Source organism: Dermacentor variabilis, chromosome 2 (assembly GCF_050947875.1).
Source record: "Dermacentor variabilis isolate Ectoservices chromosome 2, ASM5094787v1, whole genome shotgun sequence".
In the NCBI taxonomy this organism is placed as follows: Eukaryota; Metazoa; Arthropoda; class Arachnida; order Ixodida; family Ixodidae; genus Dermacentor; species Dermacentor variabilis.
This window is the reverse complement of record NC_134569.1, coordinates 265523600-265551465: the sequence shown is the minus strand read 5'-3', so window position 1 is coordinate 265551465 and position 27866 is coordinate 265523600. Positions and strand designations below refer to the sequence as shown.

The 27866-nt window shown below is 50.6% G+C and overlaps 2 protein-coding genes across 3 annotated transcripts in view; both read left to right on the top strand.

Moving 5' to 3' along the window:
- LOC142573285 (uncharacterized) overlaps nucleotides 1–27866 on the top strand; it is a 533382-nt gene that overhangs the window by 487931 nt on the left and 17585 nt on the right. The window lies entirely within an intron of this gene.
- LOC142573284 (uncharacterized) lies at nucleotides 10301–12189 on the top strand. Its single transcript, XM_075682920.1, has one exon. The coding sequence runs from the start codon at nucleotides 10434–10436 to the stop codon at nucleotides 12105–12107; it is 1674 nt and encodes a 557-aa protein (XP_075539035.1). The 5' UTR covers nucleotides 10301–10433; the 3' UTR covers nucleotides 12108–12189.

The window sequence follows — 27866 nt, the reverse complement described above, 5'->3', positions numbered from 1 at the left end:
TTGACGCGTACAGGTCACTTTGACGCGGGGTGTTTATGCGGTTTGGGGACGTGGCGTGAGAGACAGGTGAAGTGGGTGCAGCCTGAAAACTTTTGACCAGTAGCCGAGGGGTATTGGCGAAAAGGCGTCAAATCAGAAATTACTATTCTTCTTTTGTTCGGTCAAACCACGCATAATCATTGAGTACACGTCATATCAGATGGGGAGCTATCGCGCTTTTCGTGACGTCGCGAAAAAAGTACTTGACCAATCGCGGAGGGCTGATTGCTGAATTGGAATAGAAATGTTCGAAATAGTTTCACGTTATAGCACCCCAAATTAAACACACATAGTTCCGGAATCGAAAATCCAAAGCACTACTTTGGAAATGTCTATGCACCTTTCGCATCAAAAGTTTATGAAGCCTTTATATCCATAAAGTTTCAGAATTTAAATCCAAGCGCTCCCGATAGATTCCGCGGACTCCGCGAAATGCCGCGACGAGCCCGCTGGCCATCCAAACTCCTCTGAAACTTTATGCTCGGATGGAGCTCCTTGGCGTTACGCCATGTGGCTCCCTGTGCACTGGCGTTGCCGCGAAATCCAGCCCGATTGCGCAATGTTCGCGATAAAATGTCTTTTTGAGAGTGAAAAGGACATTCTAGACAAAATCGAGCACGATTTCTGGTGCCGGGGGTTGTTTTGGTCGGCGGCGCGTGACAGAACGAAAAACTTTCGGGGGGGGGGGAGCTGAAGCTCCATAAGCCTTCCCCCCCCCCTGGCTACGCCCCTGACTCCCGCAAGGGTGACGAGTATGACAACCGTAACCGCAAGCGTCGCGGTGTGGCCGTGACTTGTCGCGAGAGCGCAGGTGCAATCACAAGACTCTAGGAACACGTGGTGAGGTATGGCTGATGAATAAGTAATTGCCAAGATTGGATTTCAGTAAAAGTTTATTACCAAGAATGGCGGGTGGTTACGCTACCGCGAAGGACGGATGCTCGGCGGTGACTCCAATAATTTACTGGCCACATCACACAGATACCCTGGAATTAAACCGGTTTTACCAACTCTCGCTTATATTCTCTCGGCCCTGTATATGCTTCGTTCTACGTTCTCGTTCTGTCGCGCTTACACACTCTATGATCGATTCTAACCAACTATCCCGCCAACGTGTTTTAACCTAAACTGCGACTTCGCCTGTCACCAGGCTCCAGCTCTTCCTCTGTTTGTCCCCCGGTCTTTTCCCAATGTGCTGAAACGTGCATCCACCGATGATTGCTCCTACTTTTTCCCAATCAATGAAGGCATTCATTCGTTCATTCATAAGTTGCTGCAGGAAATAGCGTGTCTTCATCTCCATAACCACCCTGTCTCTCACCTGGACGCTCCCATCCCAAAACAATCTTGCTGTGTCAAAAATGACTGCGCGTCGCATACACAATTTTCTAGGAATGGCGAGCAGCGTGGCGAGCCATTTTCGGTGGGTGACGAGACAGTGTGGAACAACTTGCCTGCCGCTTCCACTTTTAGCGCTCTGCTCCGTGAGCTGCTATTAGCCGCTAGGACGCTGTACGAAATGAAAGAAACCTAGCTCGGCTGGACGCAGGTAGCTCTTTTCGGATTCGTGGTGCGTCGATTTAAACTATGCATTGCTTATCTACGCTAAATGACAGCGATATAGGCGAGGTCAGTTACGGTAACTCGTGGGTTTGGACTAACCATTCTCTTCACGCAGCTCTTTTGTCTTATGCGTGTGGGCGAACAGAAGTGAAAGGCAGGAAGGCAAAACGCCTTCCTGAAATGAAACATACGGAACAACTCTTTGTTTGGTAGTTGGAGATATGAGAAGGGCCCATGATGCGAACCACTTGCACATGGGTATCAGCTTGCAAAGGGGGAACTCATATGAAATGTTGTCAAGCGGATAGACTTTTAATTTTCATAAGAATGTATTTTTATTGAAATTCCTTACCATAAGGTGAAAGCCGACTAATAAGCATTTAAATTTTCTGTGTTATTAATAACGGCTCTTAATATCAGGTCGTTGTCTTTTACAGCCTCCTAAATTAAAAAGTAACATCAGAAAAATAAATTTGTTGCCGGAAATGTGTAAACGCACACGACCAAAAAGTCCTAGTCCAGTTCCTAGTATTCACTCAATGAAGATGTAGCACGTCTATACTATCAGGTTGTAGCGATGTGAAGAACAAAACACTTCCAATAGAGTTATTCACGAATATAGCTCAATATAAGGGGAGTATGCTCTGGAAAGCACTCAAAGCACAAGGATGGCTGCGCACAAAGTAGTGCTTCCTCTGAATGTGATCTACGGATCAAGGCATCGATTCATCAGATTAGAATGCCCGTACATCGCAGCGCAATCTCGGGTCCTCAAATATCATGGAGAATGTACGCCAGTATTCGCTTTACGCGCGCGACATGGCAAGATAATGCTCTTGCACTATTGAATCCGCGACAACATACTTAATAAAGAAATACATGCAGGCGCATATTGAGCTAACTAATAAGTTCGGAGCAGTGATTAGACGCTAAAAAAAAACTCCTTCCTCCCCCCAAGATAGTATACAGTTGCTCTGAATATTAGCTAAAACATAGTGCTTGTGGTAAAAAGGACCCAAAAACTGCACATGGGCCCCAACATACCGAAAATTCAAGAGCGAAACACTTTCTAATTACATGCATTTATCAAACCGGCATTTCATGGTTCAATCAGCCTTGTAGACCAGGGGCCACTTCCAGCACGGGTACTGCGTTGGAGCTGATATTTCACGTCAGCATTATTTGTCACAAAATGACTTTTTTTTTATTTAGATCTTAACACCAGGCCGCCAAATTACATGCAGCGAAACCCTCGTCCTCATACATCAATACTTTTTGTTCTAACGTACATATCCGTGCTGATCCATATGTTACAAAGTATTGAATATGTACCCAATGCTTTCCTCCAGGAAGCTGTTTTTATTCCTCATGATGCCAGGAAACCCAGCCTGATGCCACCAACGCTCAGAAATATAATCGGGAGTGCGCACAATGTTCTCGTACCCCTTGTGTGCTGTACCGTAGCGCTGAGCTGCTCCTTGTGCAGGAGAACGTTGCAGAATCAGTTATAAAGGCAGCAGTGCACGGTTGGGCGCATGTGCCTCAGCTCCTGAAGTTGATTTGTGCCACGAGAACCTGTTCAAGCTTTTACACTGGCTTTATAAGAAGCCAACAGCACCAGCTATATGCCAGCTACTTTTAACTGCTGCGAGCGAAACCATTAAAGAAATACATGTATTGGTGTCATAATTTTATCATTCGAGTGCTCAGATTAGTAATCTCTGGATGCGGAGTAAGTTGAAAAGTTGAATGCATAATTAACAAAGCTTCGTTATTAATTTTCAGTAATTGGTCTTACGTGGTCAAAGAAAATGAGCAGTTTCGAGCCCGTCCTCGAAATTATCCATCCGAACGAAGAAATTTCGAACAAACAACCTCCTGCAAGAGCCCCGCGAACAAAAATTTTACGTGTAAACGCTCTTGGAAGGCGTAACTGACGCAGAAAAAGAACGTCCGTATAGTCACAGAAAGAACGGCGCTTCAAGACGGGACACAGAGGAGGAAGCGCACACACACTGCGCTAACAGCATGAAGCGCTGTTCCTTCTGTGATAGTGAAGGAACTAAACCGTCAGTCAATCCTTGCAAACTTGTAAAGTCAACCTGACCGTACCGAGCCTTTTGTAATGCTGTCATCAATAGTGTGGCCCCGTGAGCGTGTTCCTTGTCGCCAGTCCGCGTTCGGTTTTTACGCACGCTGTTTTTTCGAAGGCAAGCAGTTTAAACTTTTAGTGTCAGTATAGCAGTGTGTGCCGCCGAAAGCTTACTTGATCACAAAAGCGATGCATGACTCAATGATGGTGCAGATTCAGCGCGTCACTGGCATCAAGACAATTCGCTGCCTCCGAGCGAAGGAAGATAACGAAAGTGAACAGTTCATGGAGACGTGGCGATGGTGGCGGTGCCATCGCGACGAAATCTCGGGTGGCGACATTGACGGCTGAGGCGCTTTCTTTCTCTTTTATTTATTTTTTTATACCGAAGGTGTTAATAGGAAGCTTTACCTCGGTCCCCAAGTGTGACGACGCCTATTTGAGTAGATGTAAAACGCAGAAAAGCTTTTTTGAGACAACCCCTTGACCGATTTTAATGAAATTTATTGGATTCAAGAGAGCAAGATAAATTCCAGTGATTGTTGGAAACGAAATTTCTATTTAAGCCTCAATTTTCTGAAAATAATTCTAAAAATTTCGCAAGTGCAAAAAGAATAGAAGCACAAAGATTACAAATAACAGATCTGAATCAGTAACACATGCCGTGGTTCTGTAAACGGCATCCAAGATAAGTCAAAGTGAAGATATTCCATATGTAAATATTACGTGAATTCGTCACGTTGTGTACAAGGGTTCCGAAAATGCTGTACTTCAATGTTACCAAATTTTTTGAGATTCTTGTGTAATATATCAGTTTTGACCGCTTTAGGTGTATGGTTAGATGCAATGCACAGAATTGCGATGTCATTTTATGGCCGAAAGACACAGTTGTAAACTTGATGGTTTTGTTTTGGCTCATTCCATGCGAAGCGTCTCAGCCGCAAAAGTAACCATCATTAATTTTCTTCGAAAAATTGGTCTAGATTGCTGTTGTGTGAATAAAGTTTTCCCAAAGTATTTTCGTCGCAGAAAATCTTTTGATCACGTGAGCGCTCTTTGAAATTTCCGCAAGAAAGCAAAAGTTTGTTGGAGGTGCAATTCTTTAATTCAGTGTGAAACTAGGTGCAATAACAAATTTTATTTTAGAGCATTGTACTGGCATCCTTCTTTCATATACCGGCATATTTTAATGGATTTTAGAATTTAGCATTCTTATTTGGTTGAGTAGAAAAGCAATAAATGTTGCGTTTGCAGATTTTTTTTTGTGCATAAACTGCGTCATTCTTTTAGCTACTGTAACTTTTTCCCCTATTTGCCTGCTACTACAGTGTCTGCTAAAAATAAGGTGAAATAATTGAGAAATATCTTTTTGTATAAAAACATCTTTAAAGTTGGCAAGCCGTGAATTTCTTGTGATATTCAAGCCAAATTTAGGCATTAAGACCCTCAAGAGAAAAATATGTCAGCTCAATGTAGGCACCGTCCTATTTGTGATTTAAACATTTTCGTTCGACTAACTGTTGTCGGAAGCGAGAAAACATTTTTTGAAGACAACATCCAATATCACCAGCAGGCACTGTGTATGTCCCGTCGTCGGCTTGTCATCGTCTGCGCACTGTCGCCTGCTCTTCTCGTCATCATCTGCCGCCCAGCAGACGACGACTAGTATACGGGGAGATTATTTGTCATTTTTATGAAATTTTTAAAGATCGCTTGTTGCAGATAGCATAATTCCAGTCCTGGAGCTGAGTTCTTGGGTGAGACGGACATTAAATCAACCGAAAATCGAAACTCATTTTCAAAGAACAAACATTTTCTAACTAAGTTTAATGAATATCAAAACGGCAAGTTGGGCCAGTTGGTTGGTATCCATAGTAAGGTTCGTTACAGCGCAATACAAGACAAGGACACAAGAAGGTATAAAAGGACGACACGGTGCTGACATTCAACTGATATTTCATTGAAGATATGTATGACATATATATATATATATATATATATATATATATATATATATATATATATATATATATATATATATATATATTGTTACGTAGGAAGACTCCGACGAAAAGCTATTTACAAGTATATTTACAAGGCAATACGCCGCAGTTGGCCAAGAGGCAACAGCCCGCGCTAGCTCCCAATCGTCGTCGTTGTCTTCTTACTGCTCGGCTCTTCGTCATTGAAAATACTATCCCGTAGCACTACCCGCGGCGGCAAAAGCACCGTCCAGGAGCGACTAAAGGCCGGACTCTGAAGCAGTGAAGTAGCTCTTGAGCCTACTGACATGCACGACATCACTAGATGCCACAGTAGATGACGAGGTTGAGCTCACAGGAGCGATTTCGTACGTCACAGGCGTTACCTGGCGCAGCACGCGGTAGGGCCCTGTGTATCGCGAATTTCTGAAAGTCCGACGTGACGAGAGGGCGACCACAGGAGCACGAGTGCGCCAGGCGAAAACTGTAAGTCACAGTGGCGGGCGTTGTACTGACGCTGCTGCGTGGTTTGCGAGTCCGTCAGTCGAGCACGGGCAAGCTGGCGTGCATGGTCGGCGAGGGCGATGGCGTCGCGCGCATACTCGGTTGTTGAGGTCGCAGCAGGAGGAAGTACCGTGTCAAGGGGCAAGGTCCGTTCGCGACCGTAGAGTAGATAAAATGGAGAAAATCTGGCGGTGTCGTGCCGGGAAGAATTATAAGCAAATGTGACGCAAGGAAGGGCAACGTCCCAGTCGTGGTGGTCCTTCGAAACGGGAGGAACGCGGCGGTAGGTGACGGGAGCGGTCGCATACCGCGTCGGCTCCGTGACAGATCGCAATCAATTGCGATACACCAACTTTTCCCCGCGCAAGCCTGGTATCCTCGTCTCCAGGAACCTCAGCGGCACCCGTCTACACCACGTCTGTTAAGGTGGGGCCAATTTTTGACCTCTTTTCGGTAATTTGAAGCTTTCGTCACGCCGCGGTGGTGCTAAGCCTAACGGCGCCGGGGCCTGCGATGGCCCCGGTCGAGGATCCCTCGGCTCTGGTGGCTCCAAATGAAGTCACTGGATACGACCCGCAGTCCTTGCAGGTCGTAGCAATGGATACCTATCAATCCGAGGATACGACTCAAGGCGAGAATCCTCTACCAACCGAGGACGATTACCTCCAAGATATGGTCCGCGTCTGGTGCGGAAAGAAGAAGGCGGCGGCGGCATCGAGGGACGCTGGTGCTGGTGCCACCCAGCAACAGGCGCCGGCTAGCTCAGCGCATACGCAGGGTGGGAGTGCGCTGAACGCAGCCTCGACGAGCTCCAAGCAACTCCGGTGGCGGCCGCAGAACACGCCGCGCATTGCAAAAGATGACATCGTCGTGGTGCTGAAATCAAGAAACACGGTCGACCTCAAGGCAACTTTTGGTCCTGGACGAGCCGGCGACGCAGTCCGCAGCATCCTCGGGGACTACGCAAATGCTGGACTTGAAGTGTGACCCGTTTGGGACCAAAACGTCCTTGTATGTGCACTGAAATCTGTCGACGCCGCGGAGAAGCTACTCCGGGATATTGTGCTGCCGGTAGGGAAACGCGAGCTACCGTTCCGGGGACACCCTAAACTCTCCGGGGCGTTCTGTCGAGGCGTCGTGACTGTTTCGCCAGACGAAACGTCTGAAAGCGTTAAACAAAAACTCAGTGCGGAACAAAATGTGGTGTCTGTGCGCAAACTAGGGAAAACCCCGGTTGCGGTGATCACCTTCGCGGGGACCAAGGTACCACGGACGGTGTTGTACAGCTACGAACGGCTCCCTGTTCGCCTGTACAAGAAAACAGTGCCAGCATGCCACCGCTGTGGCACAGTAGGCCATCGGGCCGATGCGTGCCCGCGACCGCAGCCGGGACGCTGCAAACGCTGCGGAGTCCAGGTTCCCGATGCCACTCCTGACGGCCCGGCAGAACATGACCGTGTTCCGAGGTGCCTCATCTGCGGAAGCGGCCAACCTACCGGAGCTCCTGGCTGTGCCGGGCGGTTCCGGAAAGCCATCCAACCGAGCTCCTCATCCGGATCCAAACCGAAGACAAAGACGGGGCCCAAGCAGGCTCCTCCGCCCAAGGCCAAGAAAGCGCCAGCCGATCAGGAAACCAAGGCCAAACCCGGCACATCGAAACCTGTCAGGTCCGCGACCCAGGCGGTGCCCCCGGTCCTCAACACCAGGGACTTCCCGCCCTTGGCACCCGTCCAACCACAGGTGAGCAGTTGGAGGAGGGCAGTCTGCGGGCCCCCTACCCGTCCCTCCCCTACCGAAACCGCCCTACAGCAGAAGGTAGACGAGCTCAGGCGCCAAAACCAAATTCTAGCGCGCAAAATTCAAGAATTAGAAGCCAAACAGGCCGGGTCATCCGAACCAATGCAAGAAGCTCAGCCAGATGACGAGGATGACGGATCATCCGTAACATCTTGCCTCACTCGCGTCTCGCGGCAGTGCGGGGACACGGTAGCTGGATCTGCTGGTCGCGTCGCCGGCCTAGAGGCACTGCAGCGCCAAACCGAGCAACTGGAGGAGCAAGTGGCGGCCCTCCCGAATCAAATCATGTCAGCAGTTCGCGAGTCCTTCCAGGACATGTTCAAGGCAGCTTTAACGCAAGCACTTCCCGACCTTATGGCCCAGGTCACTGACTCGGTCCTTAAAGCCGTGCAGCCCTGGGTCAGCACCCAAATTAAGAACGCCACTAGCTGCGAATCCCCTCACCTCAAACGTAAGACAGCCTCCCGCCAGGCAGAGGAGGAACATGGTTCAGGGTCTGCGGCTGGTGGGTCGGTGCGGCCCCTCGCTGGGGTTGCGCTGGCTCCCGGCCAGAGCTAGTCCGCTCGCCCGTAAATAAATAGAATAAGATGGCTAGCAGATCTAATAGGAATGATAAAAACCTTGAAAAATTCCAGATCATCCAATGGAACTGCAGGGGTTTCAGAGCTTGGAAAAAATGGTCACACCTCCAGCTCTACCTGCAGTCCCTAGGAGACATGCCGGCACTCATTGCCCTGCAGGAGCCCGGCATAGACGCTAAATTATCAGGCTACAGCACCTTTCAGGGGGGCGCCTCTACGTGCATCTTGGTGAATAAAGCTTACACCGTGGTTCGGGTCGACTTAGACTTGAGTACCGAGCAAGAATATACAATGGTCCGGGTATTGCCTCTCAGATGCCGCGACCCGTCAATACATATTCTCAACGTATACTGCCCTCCGCATAAGCCGCGCGTAACTTTTAATGAAATGTTCCTTCGCGCGATAAAAATGGCAGCCAAAGAGCCTCTAGTGATAGTTGGAGACTTCAATGCTCCCAGCCTTCATTGGGGCTACCACTTCGAACAGGCAAGAGGACGTAAGCTGGCGGAGCTCATCTCGAGCCTCAGCCTCACGTTGCTCACAGACCCGGCGTATCCCACCCGAGTGGGGAATTCGCTAACCCGCGACACGTGTCCCGACCTTTCTCTCGTTAAAAATGCTAGAGCGGCTGCTTGGGAGAACTTGGGAGATTCTCTAGGTAGCGATCACCTCCTTCTCCGGATTACACTCATGGCGAAGGCAGCGCGCAAAAAATGGGGTCAGGCCAAGCTGACCGATTGGCACAAATTCCGAAATCACACTATCCCTCCCGTACTATTTTCCGGCGGCTACGCGGAGTGGGCTAACCACATATACAACATTCAGAAACAACACGTCACAACACTACAAACCACCGAAGAGATCCCCGCAGTGGACACCCACCTCCTGCATTTGTGGGAGGCGCGCCGGAGCTTAACTAAACGGTGGAAAAAGCAGAAAACTAATCGCAAATTACGCGACCGCATAGCCAAACTCACAGAGCAGGCTGCAGCGTATGCTGCCGAACTCTCAGATTCAAATTGGATAGCACGCTGCGACGCCGCAGCTCATCAGATGAGCTCGAAGGGGACGTGGCGTCTCTTTCGCTGTCTAATCGACCCCTCCCAAACGAGAGTGGAGACGCAAAAGCAGCTCCGGCGGGCTCTGCAAGGGTATCAAGGTACGACGGCGCAACTTGCGGACACTCTGTGCGACAGATATCTCTGTCGTACGGAGGACCCGCCTGGGCCTGAGTACATATACTCTGGCAGGCCTAATGAAACACTTGATGCCACTTTTGAGTTACACGACCTTAAGGCGGCCTTAGCAAGAATGCGCCGGGGTACGGCTCCGGGACGGGATCGCATAACAGTGAACCTGTTGGCGAACCTACCGGACCCAGCCTACCTCCATTTATTAGAATACATCAACCAGATCTGGGACGGGCGTCCACTCCCTCCCGAGTGGAAAACGTCACTTGTGACGTTTATCCCTAAAACAGGTAAGGCCGTGAATACGGACAACCTGAGGCCCATATCACTGACCTCATGTGCGGGCAAGCTTATGGAGACGATGGTTCGGGATCGCCTCTCTCCATGCCTGGAGAGTAAGGGCTTCTTTGCAGTCACCCTGTTCGGGTTTCGCCCCCACATGTCTGCACAGGATGTCCTTCTCCAGCTGCACAGGGATGTAATACGACCCACAACTATGCAACACAATGACAAAGCCATCCTCGCCCTTGATCTGAATGGGGCTTTCGACAATGTTAAACACGGAAGCATCCTGGCCAACTTGAGTTCTACCGATTGTGCGGCTAGGGCCTACGCGTATGTAAGAGATTTCTTGACTAATCGCCAGGCCTTCCTTCGGATTGAGGGCGAGGAATACGGCCCTTACATGATGGGAACACGGGGTACCCCTCAGGGAGCGGTGTTATCACCGCTCCTGTTCAACATAGCTATGATGCGCCTCCCAAGCCAACTGGCCCGGGTGGAAGGCATTCAACACGCGTTATATGCAGATGACATTACAATTTGGACCACTGAGGGGAGCCTAGGGGACATGGAGGCCCGCCTTCAGCAGGCCGCTTCCATAGTCGATGCGTATGCTATGGACTGTGGGCTCCAATGTGCTCCAACGAAATCAGAGCTTCTGCATGTCAGAGCGAAACCAAAGGATAGGACAGCAATTCACATCTCTCTATCAGGAGGTCCTATTAGAGAGGTGGAGGAGCTCCGTATTCTGGGCCTTTTCATTCACCACAGACTCAGACCGGACTCCACCATTGTGAAACTCAAGAGAGTAGGCGAACAGGTAGGGCGTATGATCCGCCGCGTTTCCAACAAGCGGGGCGGTCTGCGAGGCAGGGACGCGCTTCGGCTCGTCTATGCCTTCGTGACTAGCCGGATCCTCTACGCCGTGCCATATCTCCGCACTACTAAGCAAGACGAGGCGCGAATAGACGCCATCATCCGCAAGGCAACTAAGCGAGCCCTGGATCTCCCGGTAGCTACCTCTAATGCCAAACTGAAGGCATTGGGGGTGCTAAACTCCTACCAGGAGCTGCGGGAGGCCCACCTCGTGAACCAATACACGCGGCTCATGCAGACGGCCCCTGGGCGCCGCCTGCTAAACCGCTTACACATACAACACGACTGCACTCCAGAGGAGACGGAGCGTATCCCAGTACTGTGGCGCCATATGCTCTGGGTCTCCCCGCTCCCCCGTAACATGGACACTGACATGCACGAAAACAGACGACAAGCGCGGGCTCGGGCTCTTGAGAGACAACACGGCTCCCGACCCGGTGTATATTATGTAGACGTAGCAGGGCCGTCGCCCACGGGATTTTACACGGCCGCTGTTGTTCACCAGGAAATGCACGTCGATGGACTCTCTTTTCGAGCCCCGAATTCAATGCGAGCCGAGGAAGTAGCGATAGCGCTTGCTGCCGCCCACGCCAATTCGAGAATCATCATTACGGACTCCCGACAAGCATGTGATCATTACTTGGCTGGAGAGATCTCCCCCTTAGCTGCTTGCATTATAAGACGGACTGCCACTGATCCAACACCGAAAAAAATAATTTGGGCTCCTGGCCATCAGGGCGTACGAGGTAATGAGGCCGCTGACGCGGCTGCCCGAGCGCTTATTTACCGGGCTCCTCATCCCAGCTCTTCTGGCTCGGAGACTAACCAGCCGCTGCTGCGATTCAGGGAAATAATAACACATTATAGCGACTACCACCGCCTTTTCCCGGCCCCTGCCAAGGGGCTGAGTAAGACGGAGGAGCGAACTTTAAGGCGCCTGCAGACAGGTACTCTGCTCTGTCCTGCAATCTTAAAGCATTACGATCCTAACACGGATGGGCGATGCCCGCACTGTGGGGAGACCTGTGATATCTTCCACATGGTGTGGGCATGTACTCAAAATCCCCACCTCCCCCCTTCCCCTGCCCCTTCCAGAGAGGCATGGGAGACTGCCCTCCTCAACTGCTCCTCGCTTGAGTCCCAAAGGGCTCTGGTGAAACGGGCGAGAGACGGGGCATTGTCATGCGATGTCCCGGACTAGGGACGCCGACCATGTAGCGGGGCCACTCTGTGGCTCCCAAACTCTCTTGCAGCAATTAAAAGTTTTCACCACCACCACCACCACCACCTTCGAAACGTACTTGGACAGCATGTCGGTAAGAGTACGGTTTAACCGCTCTGTCAGGCCATTGGTTTGAGGATGGTATGAGGTATTCAGCTTGTGTTGAATAGAGCAGGAACGCACAATGTCGGCGATAACTTTCGAGAGGAAGTTACGACCACGGTCAGTAAGCAGCTGTCGCGGGGCGCCATGCGCTAAGATAATGTCACGCAAGAGAAAGTCCGCGACGTCAGTGGCGCAACTGGTAGGGAGAGCCCGCGTGATAGCGTATCGGCTAGCGTAATCAGTTGCGACGGCTACCATTTGTTCCCAGTGGATGACGTGGGAAAGGGACCGAGGAGGTCTAATCCAACATGAAAGAACGGTTCCACAGGGACGGTGATCGGCTGGAGATGACCGGAAGGTAGCACCTGAGGTGTTTTGCGACGCTTGCAGGGATCACAGGCAGCAACATAGCGTCGGACGGAGTGAGCGAGACCAGGCCAATAGAAGCGGCGGTAGACGCGGTCGTACGTGCGGGTTACCCCAAGATTTCCTGCATTGGGTGCGTCGTGCATCTCAAAGAGCACAGTCTGTCGTAGATGTTTTCGCCCGACAAGAAGAGGATCAGGGTCATCAGGGAGGAAGTTCCTTCAGTACAGAATGCCGCCCTGGAGGACATATCGGCGAACAGATGCGTCGGTAGGAGTAGAGCGCAGACGCTCGATGAGTACTCGCAGCGATAGGTCTCGGTACTGCTCATCGGCGATTTTAGTGAAGGCAGACACAGAGAAAATGCAGTCGGTGGTACTACTGTCGGCGTCGTCAGGCTCGTCTACCGGGTAGCGAGACAGGCAGTCAGCGTCCTTGTGTAGTCGGCCGGATTTGTAGGTGACAGAGAACGAATATTCTTGGAGGCGCAAGGCCCAGCGACCAAGTCTTGCGTAGGGTCTTTGAATGAGCATAACCAACAAAGCGCATGATGGTCTCCGATAACGGAAAAGAGTCGGCCATATAAGTATGGGCGGAACTTCGCCACCGCCCAAACTAGGGCCAGACACTCACGCTCAGTGATGGAATAGTTGCGCTCCGCGGGCGAGAGGAGCCTGCTGGCGTAAGCGATAACACGGTAGTGGCTACGCTGGCGTTGTGCCAATACTGCGCCAATTCCGTGACCGCTGGCATCAGTACGGACTTTGGTAGGCGCACAAGGATCGAAATGGGCCAGAACGGGAGGCATTGTGAGAAGGTCGATTGGAAACGAGAATTCAGAGGCCTCGTTATCGCCCCACTGGAAAGGGGCGTCTTTTTTCAAAAGCTCGGTTAGTGGTCGTGCTATGGCCGCGAAATTTTCCATGAAACGGCAGAAGTACGAGCAAAGGCCGATGAAGCTGCGCACATCATTGACACATTGCGGAACAGGGAAGTGCGTAACAGCATGGATCTTGCCTGGGTCCGGTTGCACTCCGTTCGCGTCAACGAGATGTCCAAGGACGGTAATCTGGCGACGACCGAATTGGCACTTCGATGCGTTGAGTTGCAGACCGGCTCGCCGAAAAACGTCAAGGACTGCTGAGAGGCGCTTGATGTGCGTAGAAAATGTTGGGGAGAATACTATAACGTCGTGCAAGTAGAACAGGCATGTGGACGATTTGAAACCGTGAAGAAGGGAGTCCATCATGCGTTCAAAAGTGGCAGGAGCGTTACATAGGCCGAACGGCATCTCCTTGAATTGATAAAGACCGTCGGGTGTTACAAAGGCAGTCTTCTCGCCGTCGAGATTGTCCACGGCAACCTGCCAATAGCCGGAGGGAAGGTCAATAGAGGAGAAATAGCGAGCACCGTGGAGGCAGTCAAGGGCGTCATCAATCCGAGGTAGGGGATACACGTCCTTTTTGGTAACCCTGTTAAGGGGCCGATAATCCACGCAAAAGCGCCATGAGCCATCCTTCTTTTTTACCAGCACAACAGGTGACGCCCATGGACTACATGACCGTTCATGTTCTTGGCAAGCATTTTGCTAACTTCAGTGTGAATAACTTGACGCTCAGCCGGTGATACTCGATGCGGGCTGCGATGAATAGGAGGGGCATCGCAGGTATTAATGCGACGTTTTACAGCTGTTGTTTGGGCCAAAGGACGATTGTTAAAGTCAAAAATATCTTGGTAGGAAATCAGAACGCGGTAGAGCGCACGAGCGTGCTCGGACGGCATGTCCGGGTGCAGTCATTTTCTGTAAGTTGGCGATGGTACAAGTTGCCGACTGCGATGGTAGAGGAGGATCGGTTGAATTGTCGTCTACTGAAATCGATGCTAAAGAGTGATCCTCGAATGAGCAAAGTTGGGCCAGAGACATCCTGCGTGGCAGCACTTGTGTCGTCAAGCCAAAATTGACCACTGGCAGGCAGACGCAATTTGACGTAAAGATAAAACTGTATGAGGTACTGTGATCCCGTGTGTAAGGAGTACGTCTTGCATAGGAGCCGCGATGTAGTGACCGTCGGGCACTGGTGGGGATGACACGAAGTCAACGTAAGTCAGTGCCGAAGGTGGCAAGCGAACGAAGTCGACGGAACTTAGGTGAGTAGGGTATTGTTCAGCGGGATCCAGAACAGGCAGGTAGAGGCGGCGAGTACTGGCGGAGCAATCGATGAGAGCAGAATGTGTGGAGAGGAAGTCTAGGCCGAGGATGATGTCGTGGGGACAGTGAACGATGACTGTGAATAGCACGGTGTTGGAGCAATCGGTGAAGGAGACGCGGGCTTCACACATACCAATTACAGGGGCTCTTCCGCCATCGGCGACATGGACAACAGGCGTCGTGGCGGGCGTGATTATTTTCCTCAGCCGGTTAAGAAGGTCAGCGCTCATTACCGACAAATGCGCCCCATTGTCTATGAGAGCAGATACAGGAACACCGTCGACTTCCACGTCAAGAAGGTTCAGATGAGTGGGCAACGTCAGGAGAGGATTTGGCGGCGTAGGGAGCAATGCAGCGTCACCTCGAGGTGCTGCATCGTCTAGGTTTCCGGCTGGGAGCGGCGTCCGAAGGGAGTCGGCCAATAGATGCGACGGGGCTGGGGGGAGTGAGATTGTCGTCGTTGGGGCGAAGGCGAACGAGAATAGGGGCGGTTCGGCGCAGGAGAATCGGTGGTAGCATTATCTGAGCGGGTATCATAGGGACGAGAAAGGCCACCTGGGGGGCGATAGTAGGCAATATATGTAGACTGGTTCGTGGAACTCCAGCGACTGCGACAGTGCCGAGAAATGTGCCCAATTCGATGGCAGTGAAAACACATTGGCTTCTCGGTGCAGTGCGCCATTCAGAGGGGTTGCGGAAACGTGGTGGGTAAGGAGGTGCGGGACGGGGTGGAATCGAAGAAGCCGGGTGGGTATCTGGGCGAGGGGCTGAGCAGATGGTGTGAATACCCATGTTGGCAAACTCCTGGCGGACAACTGCCTGGATCAGGGAAACAGTGACTGCAGGTGCATTGAAGGGGCTGGAGTCGAACGCAGCTGGATAGGCGGCCTCGATCTCACGCCGGACAATCCTGGTAACATCGCCAGTGTTGGGACGAGGAGCGTCATCACAGGAAGATGTCGCTGGGGTGTTGGGTAGATGGGCAAACTGTTGGTCGATACGTCGGCTTTTAGCGAGTTCCAGGCGGCGGCACTCTTTTATAACTGCATCCACCGTCGCCACGTTGTTAAATACGAGCAAGTTGAAGGCGTCATCGGCAATGCCTTTGAGGATGTGGGAGACCTTGTCGGACTCAGTCATATGTGCGTCAACTTTGCGGCACAGAGCCAAGACGTCCTGAATGTACGTGACGTAGGACTCCGTTGACGTCTGCACACGACCGGAAAGCGCCTTCTGCACGGCAAGTTGGTGACCCTAGGGGTTGCCGAACAAGTCTCGAAGCTTTTGCTTAAGGAAATCCCAACTGGTCAGCTCATCTTCGTGCGTCCGATACCAAACTCTAGGTGTGCCACCGAGGTAAAAGACTACGTTGGCGAGCATAATAGTAGGGTCCCACCGGTTATTGCGGCTGACGTGTTCGTACAGGCTGATACAGTCCTCGACGTCTTCCCCATCTTTTGCCGAGAATACGACAGGATCACGGGGAGCGGAGAGGGTGATGTAGGTCGTCGAAGTGGCAGCAGGTGTCGGAGCCGGCGGGGTCGGGTTGTCGTCGCCGGGAGCCATGAAGGAAGGCTCGACGTACCATCCACTGCGAAGCTCCGTGACGAGGTGCAGGGAACGTCCACCTCCACAAGATATGGTACGTAGGAAGACACCGACGAAAAGCTATTTACAAGTATATTTACAAGGCAATACACCGCAGTTGGCCAAGAGGCAACAGCCCGCGCTAGCTTCTAATCGTCGTCGTGGTTTTCTCGCTGCTCGGCTCTTCGTCATTGGAAATACTATCCCGTAGCAATATATATATATATATATATATATATATATATATATATATATATATGTATGTATATATATATATATATATATATAATATATGTATGTATCTCATGTGGTCGTGACATCAAAGCACACAGTAGCAATACTGAGATAGGCAAATTAGCTTTTATTGAGCGAACCTGTGCCCACAAAACGGGCTAACACTTAAAGCACAACGAGAGCGACGAACACAGTCTGCGATCGCTGAAAATCTGATGAACGGGTCGAGAGCGTCGGCTTATATACATCAATCGTCGAATGTTCCAGACTAATGGCTGGGACCCTCGCGCCTTCCGCAAAGTTCTAGAATATTCGCGTCGCGCACACATGCAATCAGATTACACAAGTTTTCGTCACGACAGCGGATGGAACCACCGATAACATTCTAGAAACTTTCCACACATGCAAGCGCGTCCTGCGCTGTGCGATAACAGTTGATAAGCGGTGAAACGTGCCGCCCGATAAAGACAAGTACACGTGTCAGTGCCGCCCTTTTAAAAACAAAGACCCGGGGCTGCAAACAAACGAAAGTAATAAAGAAAAGCACTCGTAGCAAAGAAAACAAAAAACAGCCCCCTTGACTGGAAATGGCCTCTGAGATTTTACGGCGCGCGTGTCACTGTTCATTCTCAGAGCCCATAGATTATGATACTTTGCTTATGCGACAGGTGGCGCCACAACAGCGCGGCTCGTAAAGCGGCTCGCTTCTGATTGGTAGTCGTTTTGCGTCTGCCGCGAAAAATGGGTCTCGCACCAATTCGCGCGTTTGCCGCGCGTTGCTGCCGCTTTTCGTGAATCTTGCCGCGCGCGACAGCACCGCTCGCCGCGCGCGGTGTGTCGCGCGCGTTTTTGTCGCTAGTGTGGACGTACCATAACGCTGTAAGGCAAGCACCCTCCCTTATACTAAGACTGTTTATTGAGAGCAAGAAAGAGAAGATGGATGGGCAGAGGAAAGAGACGCTAACCTGATTGCCTAACCAACTGTTCGAGAAAGGAAGGAAAGAAAAAAAAATTACCGACGATTACGTTACTTCCTAATGCGAAATTTGAGCGCAGCAAATAAGCTGTTTCACCTTTTCGATAGATTGAGGCAAAGAAATCGAGCAACACATGTATGCGCTATCGCAGAATTTTTTTTTTATTTTTCACACGTATTCCTTTAACAAAGACTCCACTAGGTAAGCTTCTGCTTCGGCGGCACGCACCTCTGGATTCTGACGGCGACGGCGCTGGGCCTCTGCTCTGGCAGCTCGTTTAGCAGCAGCAGCAGCAGCAGCAGAAGGAGGACTTCCATCGGTCGTCTCGCTCATGGCTCAGAAAGAACTGGCAGATAATTTCGCAGTGGCGAACGGCAGCGGCAATTTCGGCTCGGGCGGTGCACATATACAGATCCGCCGCCACCGATCTGGCTCTCTGATTGCCACAGCACAGGGCGAACGGCAGCGGCAATTTCGGCTCGGGCGGTGCACATATACAGATCCGCCGCCACCGATCTGGCCCTCTGATTGCCACCGCACAGGGGTTGCATTGGAGGAGGAGCGAAGAAAGGAATTAAGTTCGAGCCGGCGCTTTGACAAACGGAGACTCGCAGGAAGAGGGGGGAGGGGGGCGGCGTGTACACCCAGCGGCAAACGATGGGGGCAGAAGCGCGCGCAGCAAGCGGACAACACGATAAAGGGAGGAGGGAAGAGATAGCAGCGACTGACTGATGCCGCTGACGCCGATAGTGAGTCAACCCCAGCTGCGGAGTTGGTTTCAGGGACAACGCCGCCGATGCCGACACAAACAATATGATACCCTCGCTTCCGCAGCGCTAAGAACCAGGTCTAGCCGTGGGAAGGTGGTCACGTATTCGTCGACGTGCCGGGGCCTACGTGAAATAACCGGCGCGTCGGCAACTGAAGAGCACCCTATCCGCCACACAAGAACAGGGGGAGGACCCTTTCCTCCTCTTTCTGCATGGCGGCGACGGTGTTCTATGCAGTCACGTTATCTTGACTCTCTAGCGGCGTCAGCGGCATCCAGCGGTATCAGTCGGTCGCTGCTAGCGCTGGGGGGATGAAAGGGGGGCGGAGCTGGTTACGAGGCCGACGACGACGCGAAACTCAGGAACGGACGCCAAAGAGCTGCGCTCTAAAATAAGGAAGACCGTCAGCGGGAGTAACAGGGCTTGAGACGCACGACGTGGATCACTTCAGATCGTGCCCGGCGCCGCTGTGACTGCGAGATGCCGTCTGGCACGACTTCATAGTCCAGTTCGCCAATACGTCGGATGATCTTGTAGGTTCCCAAATAAAGTCCTAATAGTTTCTCACCGAGTCCTCGTCGACGTATTGGGGTCCAAACCCAAACATGGCCACCGGGCTGGTACTCGACGAAGCGTCGTTGGAGGTTGTAGTGTCGGCAGTCGGTACGCTGCTGGTTCTTCATCCGTAGGCGGGCGAGCTGTCGGGCTTCTTCGGCACGCTGGAGATAGGTAGTGACGTCAAGATTCTCCTCGTCACTGACGTGCGGTAGCATGGCGTCGAGCGTCGTCGTCGGGTTCCTGCCGTAAAGCAACTTGAACGGCGTGATCTGTGTTGTTTCTTGCACCGCCGTGGTGTAAGCGAAGGTTACATACGGCAGGACGGCATCCTAGGTCTTCTGTTCGACGTCGAGGTACATTGCTAGCATGTCGGCGAGGGTTTTATTCAGGCGCTCTGTAAGACCATTCGTCTGTGGGCGGTAGGCAGTTGTCCTCCTGTGCCTTGTCTGACTGTACTAAAGAATGGCTTGGGTGAGCTCCTCTGTAAAGGCCGTTCCTCTGTCGGTGATGAGGACTTCTGGGATCCATGTTGCGGCAGAATGCTTTCGACGAGAAATTTTGCCACTTCGCTTGCCCGGCCTTTCTGCAGAGCTTTAGTTTCAGAGGGTGAAGTAGTCGGTCGCCACGATGATCCACTTATTTCCGGACGTTGACGTCGGAAAAGGTCCCAACAAGTCCATCCCGATCTGCTTAAAAGGTCGGCAAGGGGGCTTGATCGGCTGTAGTAGTCCGGCTGGCCATGTGGGTGGTGTCTTGTGTCGCTGACAGTCTCGGCATATCTTGACGTCACGGGCAACTTCGGCGGTTAGGCGCGGCCAGTAATACCTTTCTTGTATCCTCGATAGCGTCCGGGAGAAGCCGAGGTGCCCAGCGGTCAGATCGTCATGTAGGGCGCGCAGTACTTTGGACGCAAGCGACGATGGAACAACAAGAAGGTAGTTAGAGCGGACTGGTGAGCAGTTCTTCACGAGTAGACTGTTTTGAAGCGTGAAGGAAGATAATCCTCGCTTAAATGCCCTCGGGACAACGTCGGTGTGCCTTTACAAATATACGACGAGGCCTTTTAGTTCCGGGCCTGCCTGTCTGTCTTTTCGCGATTTCTTTCGTCGAGTTCTATTTGCCAATGGCCAGACTTGAGGTCCATCGACAAGAAATATTTAGCGTTGCAGAGCCGATAAAATGCGCCGTCTATCCGTGGGAGGGGGTATACGTCCTTCTTCGTGAGCTTTTTCAGACGACAATAATCGACGCAGAAACGTAGGGTTCCGTTTTTTTTCTTTACCAGGACAATAGGGGATGCCCAAGGGCTTTTTGACTGCTGGATGATGTCGTCGCGCAGCATTTCGTCGTCTTGTTCTTTTATAGCTGCACGTTCTCGCGGCGAAACTCGGTGAGGGCTCTGGCGGAGTGGTCGAGCGCACTCCTCGGTGATTATGCGATTCTTGGCGACTGGTGTTTGTCGAATCCTTGATGACGTCGAAAAGCACTCTTTGTATCGTCGAAGTAAGCTTCTCACTTGTTGTTGCTTAATCATGCGAAGACTTGGATTTATGTCGAAGTCTGGTTCGGGAACTACGGTCGTCGGGGTACATACGGCCGAATCCGAGAGGACAAACGCATTGCTGGTTTCCAGAATTTCCTCGATGTGTGCGATCGTCGTGCCCTTGAACTCGTGGCTGAAGTTTGTCAGCAACAGTTTCGTGTTTCCTCCGTGCAGTCGAGCCATCCCTCTAGCGACGCAAATTTCATGGTCGAGCAGTAGACGTTGGTCGCCTTCGATGACACTTTCTACGTCAGCGGATATTTCTGTGCCGACCGAAATAACCATGTTCGAGCGAAGCGGGATGCTCACATGATCTTCGAGCGCACTCAAGGCGTGGTGACGACGAGGGCTCTCAGGCGGTATCGCTCGATCTTCCGACAGACTTATCGATTTTGACTTCAGGTCTATGATTGCGCCGAGTTGGTTCAGGAAGTCCATGACGAGAATGACGTCTCGTGAACACTGTTGGAGGGTAACGAAGGTCGCAGGGTAAGTCCAGTCATGAACGGATATTCTTGAGAAGAGTTAACTGCTGGGCTACTTGGTGATCATGCATACTGAAAAGATTTGCCACAAAAACAACACACAGAAGAACGACAACAAAACCACGGCCGCTTGCCTTGCAGATTGCAGTAGGCGTGATGAGGTGTCCTCAAGCAGTCCGAATTTGAGGGCCTTCCCATGCTCTTTTAACTTTCTTCAACTGGGCGGCGATTTGTCCACTCATTATGGAGTAATCGCAACCTGTGTCCACTAAGGCGGTAACTGTGTGGCCGTCTAGAAGCACGTTGAGCTCGGTGGTTCTTTGTCTGGCGTTGCAGTTAGGTCTCAGCGTCGGATCACGGCAGCGTCATGTTGAACTGAAGCTGGAACGTCGCATCGCCAGGTCCTCTTTCGTCGTCGTATTGTTTGCTTCCAGACTTCATCGGGACGGTGGCGTGTCGTCATTAGGTCGTCGAGATGGTTTCTTCGTCGTCTTCGTCGGTGGCGGAGGATCTTCGTCAGTTCGACGAACAGCAACCGCATCTCCATCGGTTGCTGCTTTTAGTTTTCCGGATATGGGCTCGCTGACAGGCCCCGGGCTGGGCTAGTGTATGGTCGGCGCTGCGCTGACAGGTAGCGGCCTAGTAATGGTGAACGCCACGGTCGTCAAGAGCTCCACTGAGTAGCGGCGAGGTAATCGGCGATATCGCGAGGGCGGTTACCTTGCTGTAGGCGCGGTGCGTTGACGGCGAAACCTCGCAGTGCCATCTCCCGGTAAGGGCATCGTCACTAGGCGTGACCCGCTTCTCCGCAGTGGTCGCATTGCGGGCGGTGGTCAGGAGCGCGCCAAACGTCTGTCTTCCTGAGGTAGCTGCGCTGGGCGACGGGTGGGCGTGCTGGCGGCGGTGGTGGTGGTCGACGGATTTGCGGCGTTACGGGGCCCTGGAGTGGTCGTGTTGGGGGACCCTGACGGCGGGCGACGGCGGCGTAAGTCATCACTTGCGGCTGAGGCTGCGGTGATTCAGGGGCTACTCCGAGTTGTTGTTGGAGCTGCTCACGTACGACGTCGGCAATCGAAGCCACTTGAGGCTGTGATGATGGGAACTGCTTCTGTAGCTCCTCCCGCACGACCACTCGGATAGTCTCGCATAGGTCGTCGGTGGCCAGTGACTGAACTCCTGCGTATTTTGTCGAGTTCGTGCGGCGGTCGAATTGCCGGTTTCGCATCTCGTGTGTCTTCTCGATGCTGGTGGCCTCGTGTAGAAACTCGTCGACTGTCTTCGGTGGGCTTCGTACCATTCCGGCAAAAAGTTTCTCCTTCACACCATGCATGAGTAGGCGGGATTTCTTCTCCTCGGGCATTTCAGGGTCGGCGTGGTGGAATAGACGGTCCACTTCCTCTGTGAAGATCGTGGTTGTCTCATTAGGTAGCTGCACCCGGGTTTCTATCAGCGCTTGGGCTCGTTCTCGGCGTACAACGCTTGCGAATGTCTGCAGGAAGCCGCTTCGGAATAGTTCCCAGGTCGTTAAGGGGGCTTCTCGGTTCTGGAACCACGTGCTGGCCGTGTCTTCCAATACGAAGAAGACATGTCACAGTTTATCGTAGCTGTTCCAGTTGTTAAATGTAGCGACTCTCTCATACGTCTCTAGCCAGCATTCCGAGTCTTCGAACGTTGAACCGCGTAACGTCGCAGGCTCCCTGGGCTGCTGCAGCATGACGGGGAACGCTGGGGCTGCCATTGCGGTAGACTTGGTGGCGATCTTTCTGGTCGTCTCAGGCAAAAGTCCGTGCTCCGGGGTCAGTCCTTGCAGCCTGCGGCTACCTCGCTGGTTCTTGGCGACGTTGATGTTGTCTTCCGCGTGTGGGCTTGGGTCACGGCTTTGTGGGGGCGTCCGGTGTATGAACGCAAAGCACTTCCACCAGATGTCACGTGGTCGTGACGTCAAAGAACACAGTAGTAATACTGTGAAAGGCAAAACTAGCTTTTATTGGGGGAACCTGTGCCCACAAAACAGGCTAACACTTAAACCACAACGAGAGCGGCGAACACAGTCAGCGATCGTCGAAAATCGGATCAACGGGTCAAGTGCGTCGGCTTTCATACATCAATCCGCCTCTTTCACGGCGCGACGGCGCATGCGCCCCGCCCTAGCGGATTAGTCGCGAAACGTTTTGTAAGGGACGGGCGCGCGCGGCGGCGCGGCCTTATATCGGGAGAAGGTACCCCGGAAGAATAAAAAAAATATAGCTCTTGGACGCGCTTTTGCAAACGCTCGTGCCATGTACCGCATTGAAACTCTACTAGTAGTTCGACGTCGGTGCGGTGGCAAAAACGTACGTAAGACTGCAACTCCACTTTGAAACAGAAAAGTGCCAGGGCTTCATCCGGACTGCACCGTGAACCACGCAGTTGCCGCCTTGCATTGACGGCTGTCAAATTTATCGATAAACCCCTGCGTTATACTTGGGCGACACTTCAAAAACACATTGCTGACGCAGTCTTCTTGCAGCGCCGGCCCACTGTTGCTGGTGGTGGCAGCGCGTGCCTGACTTCATGTACTGTTTTAAGGCGTGGTTAACAATTGGTCTGTACGAGACCGACAAAACGCTGACTCGGACAATTGGCCGACTATTCAGCACTGTGTCACTGAGACCATTTGATCGTAATAGGCCGACAACGACGCAACGGACGGGTGTGAGTTGTCATATAGCTCGACGGGCTTTCATGTCAACAGCACCGATAAAATCAGCGTGACGGCCGTGAAAGCGTGACCGAACTCTACGTGATCAGCCGTCGAACCGACAACGTAATAGCTGCAGCTCATTCACTTGTAAATATAATATATTCGCGCTCAAAATACGTCGACATGCCTTCGAAGTTGAAATGCACGAGCTTCAGTCCTCTCAAGCCGTGCACGGGAAGTTTGAGTCAATGTTGATCCTGTTTAGCGAAGTCTGGGTTAGGACTGAGCCCGTCGAGTTCGTGCACCCGCTTCCGATGAAACCGCTCTTATATTAAGGTTGCGGTCCTATAGCGATGTGATAACTACTCTTCACTTCGCACTGCACGCACACAATAAGCCGCAAGCAGTGACACAGTGTTGTGCCAACATATTGTACTTTGGTCACCGTACCCGAACGCTGCCGGTCGCATTCCTGTAGATGGTGGGTCTGTGTGTGTTGTTATGCTGACATTTCTTAATTCCAAAGAAGCATTGTTTACCTCTGCGTCAAACAGGAAAGGAGAGACAGTGCATTCGATACAGCAGCATAAACACGCTCAGTTGCCAACGGTGTCAGCGATGGCATCCGCCTTTTTGCGAGAGAACTACACGGCATATAAGTGAGCAGTTATGCCGAGCACAGTTGTCTTTAATAATACTTTATAGCACGCGCAAACTGTAAGTATGCAGTATGTAAGTAGTTAAACAAAAGCGAGAATCATTAGTATCAGCTCGTAATATATATGTGTCTGGATCACAGTTACAATTGTTTAAGGGACTCGGCCACTCATACTGACTCGTCTGTATCTTTCGCTACATTTTGAGATTATTTCACATAAGCGATGCGCCGTTTCTGCAATAACCGAAGCTTACAGCGATCTGAAGCTGTAGAGGTAAACAAATGCACCACTTTGGCAAATCCCACGTGGAAGGCTGCGCTCGAAGGCTTCTTGAATATGGGAAATGTTTGGTGAATGTGTAGAAGGAATACAAAAAGCGATGTGCACTCGCAGACATCAGCGACAACGAACTCAAGGCAGCCGCGTTGGCAGAGGGAACTCAGCGTGTCTTTATCGGCCGCGCTGTTGCCACAACAGCGCACTCGGACCCGTTCACCCACTATACTCGATGGGCGAACGACATGCCGCCCCGGAGAAACCATTAATAATTAATCGCGATCCACGAACCGCACAACCGACGATGAATTTCCACAATCTACCAGTTTCAAGACATGCACAATTGAAAATTCAAATTCAGATTCTAAAAATTCACCTATGGCCTCCTTAATTGTATAACGAAACTCTCTTTTATGCATTTAAGCAGGAAAGTAACTGTTTCCTCCCGTAATTTGGGAAATATCTCGAAGTCGGTGTCATTCTCGAAATTCATTCTAGTTGAATACGTCGGACAATCTCACCCGCTACAATTTATAAATTTCAATATGTGCCGCATAATACTCAATTAGGAAGTCAGTGAATGTTACTTTATTCGTTTAATATGCGTTTAGATTTTTGATGCATGTAATCCAGCTCAAGGACTATATTTATGGTATCTGCAACATGCGATTTTAAAAAATCCCATAAAAATTAAAGATGATCCCCCCTGTGTACTAGCCGCCGTGTGCTGGGCGACAGACTACGAGAAGAGCAGACGACTAGCAGAAGAGCAGACGACTATGCGCAGGCGTCGTTGAGCAGACGACGTGGAGAGCTGCGGCAGTGTGCCCACTGGTGATTTTGGTTGTTGACTTCAAAAATTGTTTTCTCGGTTCAGACACAATTTAGTCGAACGAAAATGTCTAAATAACAAGCTAAGACGTCGGTGCGTATATTGAGCTGTCTGACATTTCTTTATCTGCAGGGTCTCCACTAATATATTTCTAAAAATATATAAGTTATAGTAATTTGATATTCTGCAAATAGGGAGAAAACGTGCAGGAAAGGAAACAAATTGTTGTAGCTGAAAAAAAATAACGCAGTTTATGCAAAAAAGTTTACGAAAACTCAACTTTTATAGCTGTTTCCCTGAACCGAAATAACACGGGAACTTCTAAAATGCATTCGATTATGACTTCGTATGAAAGAAGCATGACAATTAAATGCTGTAAAATAAAATTTGTTGAAGAGCTTGTTGCTGGGCCTGTTGGTACATACTTTGAGAAACGATTGAACCCAGCCTTTAAAACCCCAACACCAGGAGAGACGTAGTCAGACACAAGCTGGCACTAGCCAACAAGTTTAATGCGAACAACCACACAAAAGTTCGCAGAGCAGCCAGAGCGCGCATGAGTCGTACATACCACGTGACTGTCAACAAACCCAAAATGACATCCAGTAACCACATTTTTCTAAATAAGCTATCTCTTTCTTAGACAGCAATAACAAGGGTACATTAACACATGGATTGTGACCATGTTTTCGGATATCGTACGCTTCAACTAGTTTTGGTTCGTACCGCCTGGTTCCCCTGCCAATAATTTCTGTGTGTTGTAGAACAGGTGAACAGCCACTTAGTCGGCAATGAGTAGGCGGGGCTGCCCCCCCCCCCCTCCTGAAGTGACGGCCGTTTCGTGGTCTTTTAAGAGGATATTAAAACAGCGCCCCGTCTTGCCCGTATACACGCGACCACACTTAAACGGTATCCAATAAACAACATTTTCAATGCAAGTTGTGAAATTATGCCTGGTAGTGCAGGGCACTCCTAGGTTTACAATTTTCTATCCTAGCACATAGACTTGACATCTGGCATGGCACCGAGAACACAACCCGAACGCCGTGACTTGCAGCAACTTTTTTCACATTGTTGGACATCTTGTGGATGTAGGGCATGACTTCCACTCGCTTACGGTTCAACTGTCAGTGCTACGTGCTCTGCCTCCTGTTTCTTTTTTCAATTCTTCGAGTTTCGTCGCGGCTACTCCTTTGAAAATGGTTTCAGGAAAGCCGGCCACCTAAAGGCGTTTCATCTCCTCATGAAAACTTTGCTCCATTGAATGATGGCAGCTTTAGAAGAGTTAACATCTGGGCTAGTTGGTGATCTTGCATACTGGTGGCGTCGTCTTTCTTGTGTGTGTTCTTTTTTGGCGCAAAATCTTTTGAGTATGAATTATGGCAGCTTCCATTGAGGGCAGTCTTGATGTAGTGGGTGGCTTTTCCACTCTTCATTTGTTTAGAGTGCGATGACTGTAATCGTAGAGGCTGTTTCTGGGTACGAGGCGCATATTTCCAGCAGACGTGGCCATTGTTAGAGAAGCTTAGTTCTAAGTTTAAAAACCGTATTGCATTTTCTGGTGCCAGTTCTTTCGTAAAATATAAAGCCTTCGTGCACACTTTAAATGAGCTAACAATATCATTTGAGACCGATTATAGTTCCAAAGATTCCTTCAGGTTTAACAAGATCAAGAAATAATCAACATGCCTGAACACCTTGACTACCCTATCGTCATTTCAAGAGCTGCTAAGAGCTTTGTCAAAGTTTGAAAGAAAAATGTGGCATAAGACGGGTGCCACACTGGACCCTATGCAGATACCATTCTTTTGCACAAACAGTTCATACAGAAATTCAACAATCCTCAACGATAAGTTCAAGGTTACAAGTTCCCGGGAAAAAATCAGTAGGAATACCGCAGGCGTTATCGAGCGCAAGTGACCCGCTTTCTTCGATGAGCTCCCGCACAGCTGCAAACAAATCAGCATTGCGGCACTGAATAAAATAAGTCCTCTACGTGTGAGCAGAATGCCTTGCTGGGCTGTTCTTCAAGCAGGAAGGTCCGCACGTGTGTCGGTCTACTTCTCTCCTGGCGTCTTAAAAGCTGGTTTTGTTGTTTCTGAAAATTTGTTACTGCGCATGATTTCAAACCTGAATAAAGATTTGTACCTCCAACCAACATTTTCTTTTTCTTTTCGACGAAAATACTTTGGAGAATAATAGCCATTTAGCCCAATTTTTTTCATTATAATCAATGATCTTCACTTTTGGCTCTGAGATGTTTCGCGTGCAATGACCATCTTGCGAAAATTTCTAATTTTGGCCAATTTAGAAAACAAAAACAATATGAGCTAAAGGAAAAATACGAAACCAACAGACACTAAATTTGAATTTTCTTTAAATATGCAACAAAGCTCGTCAAATTTGCTCCAGTGGTTGCCGAGAAAAACGAATTCTCCTTTTACATGTATTTAC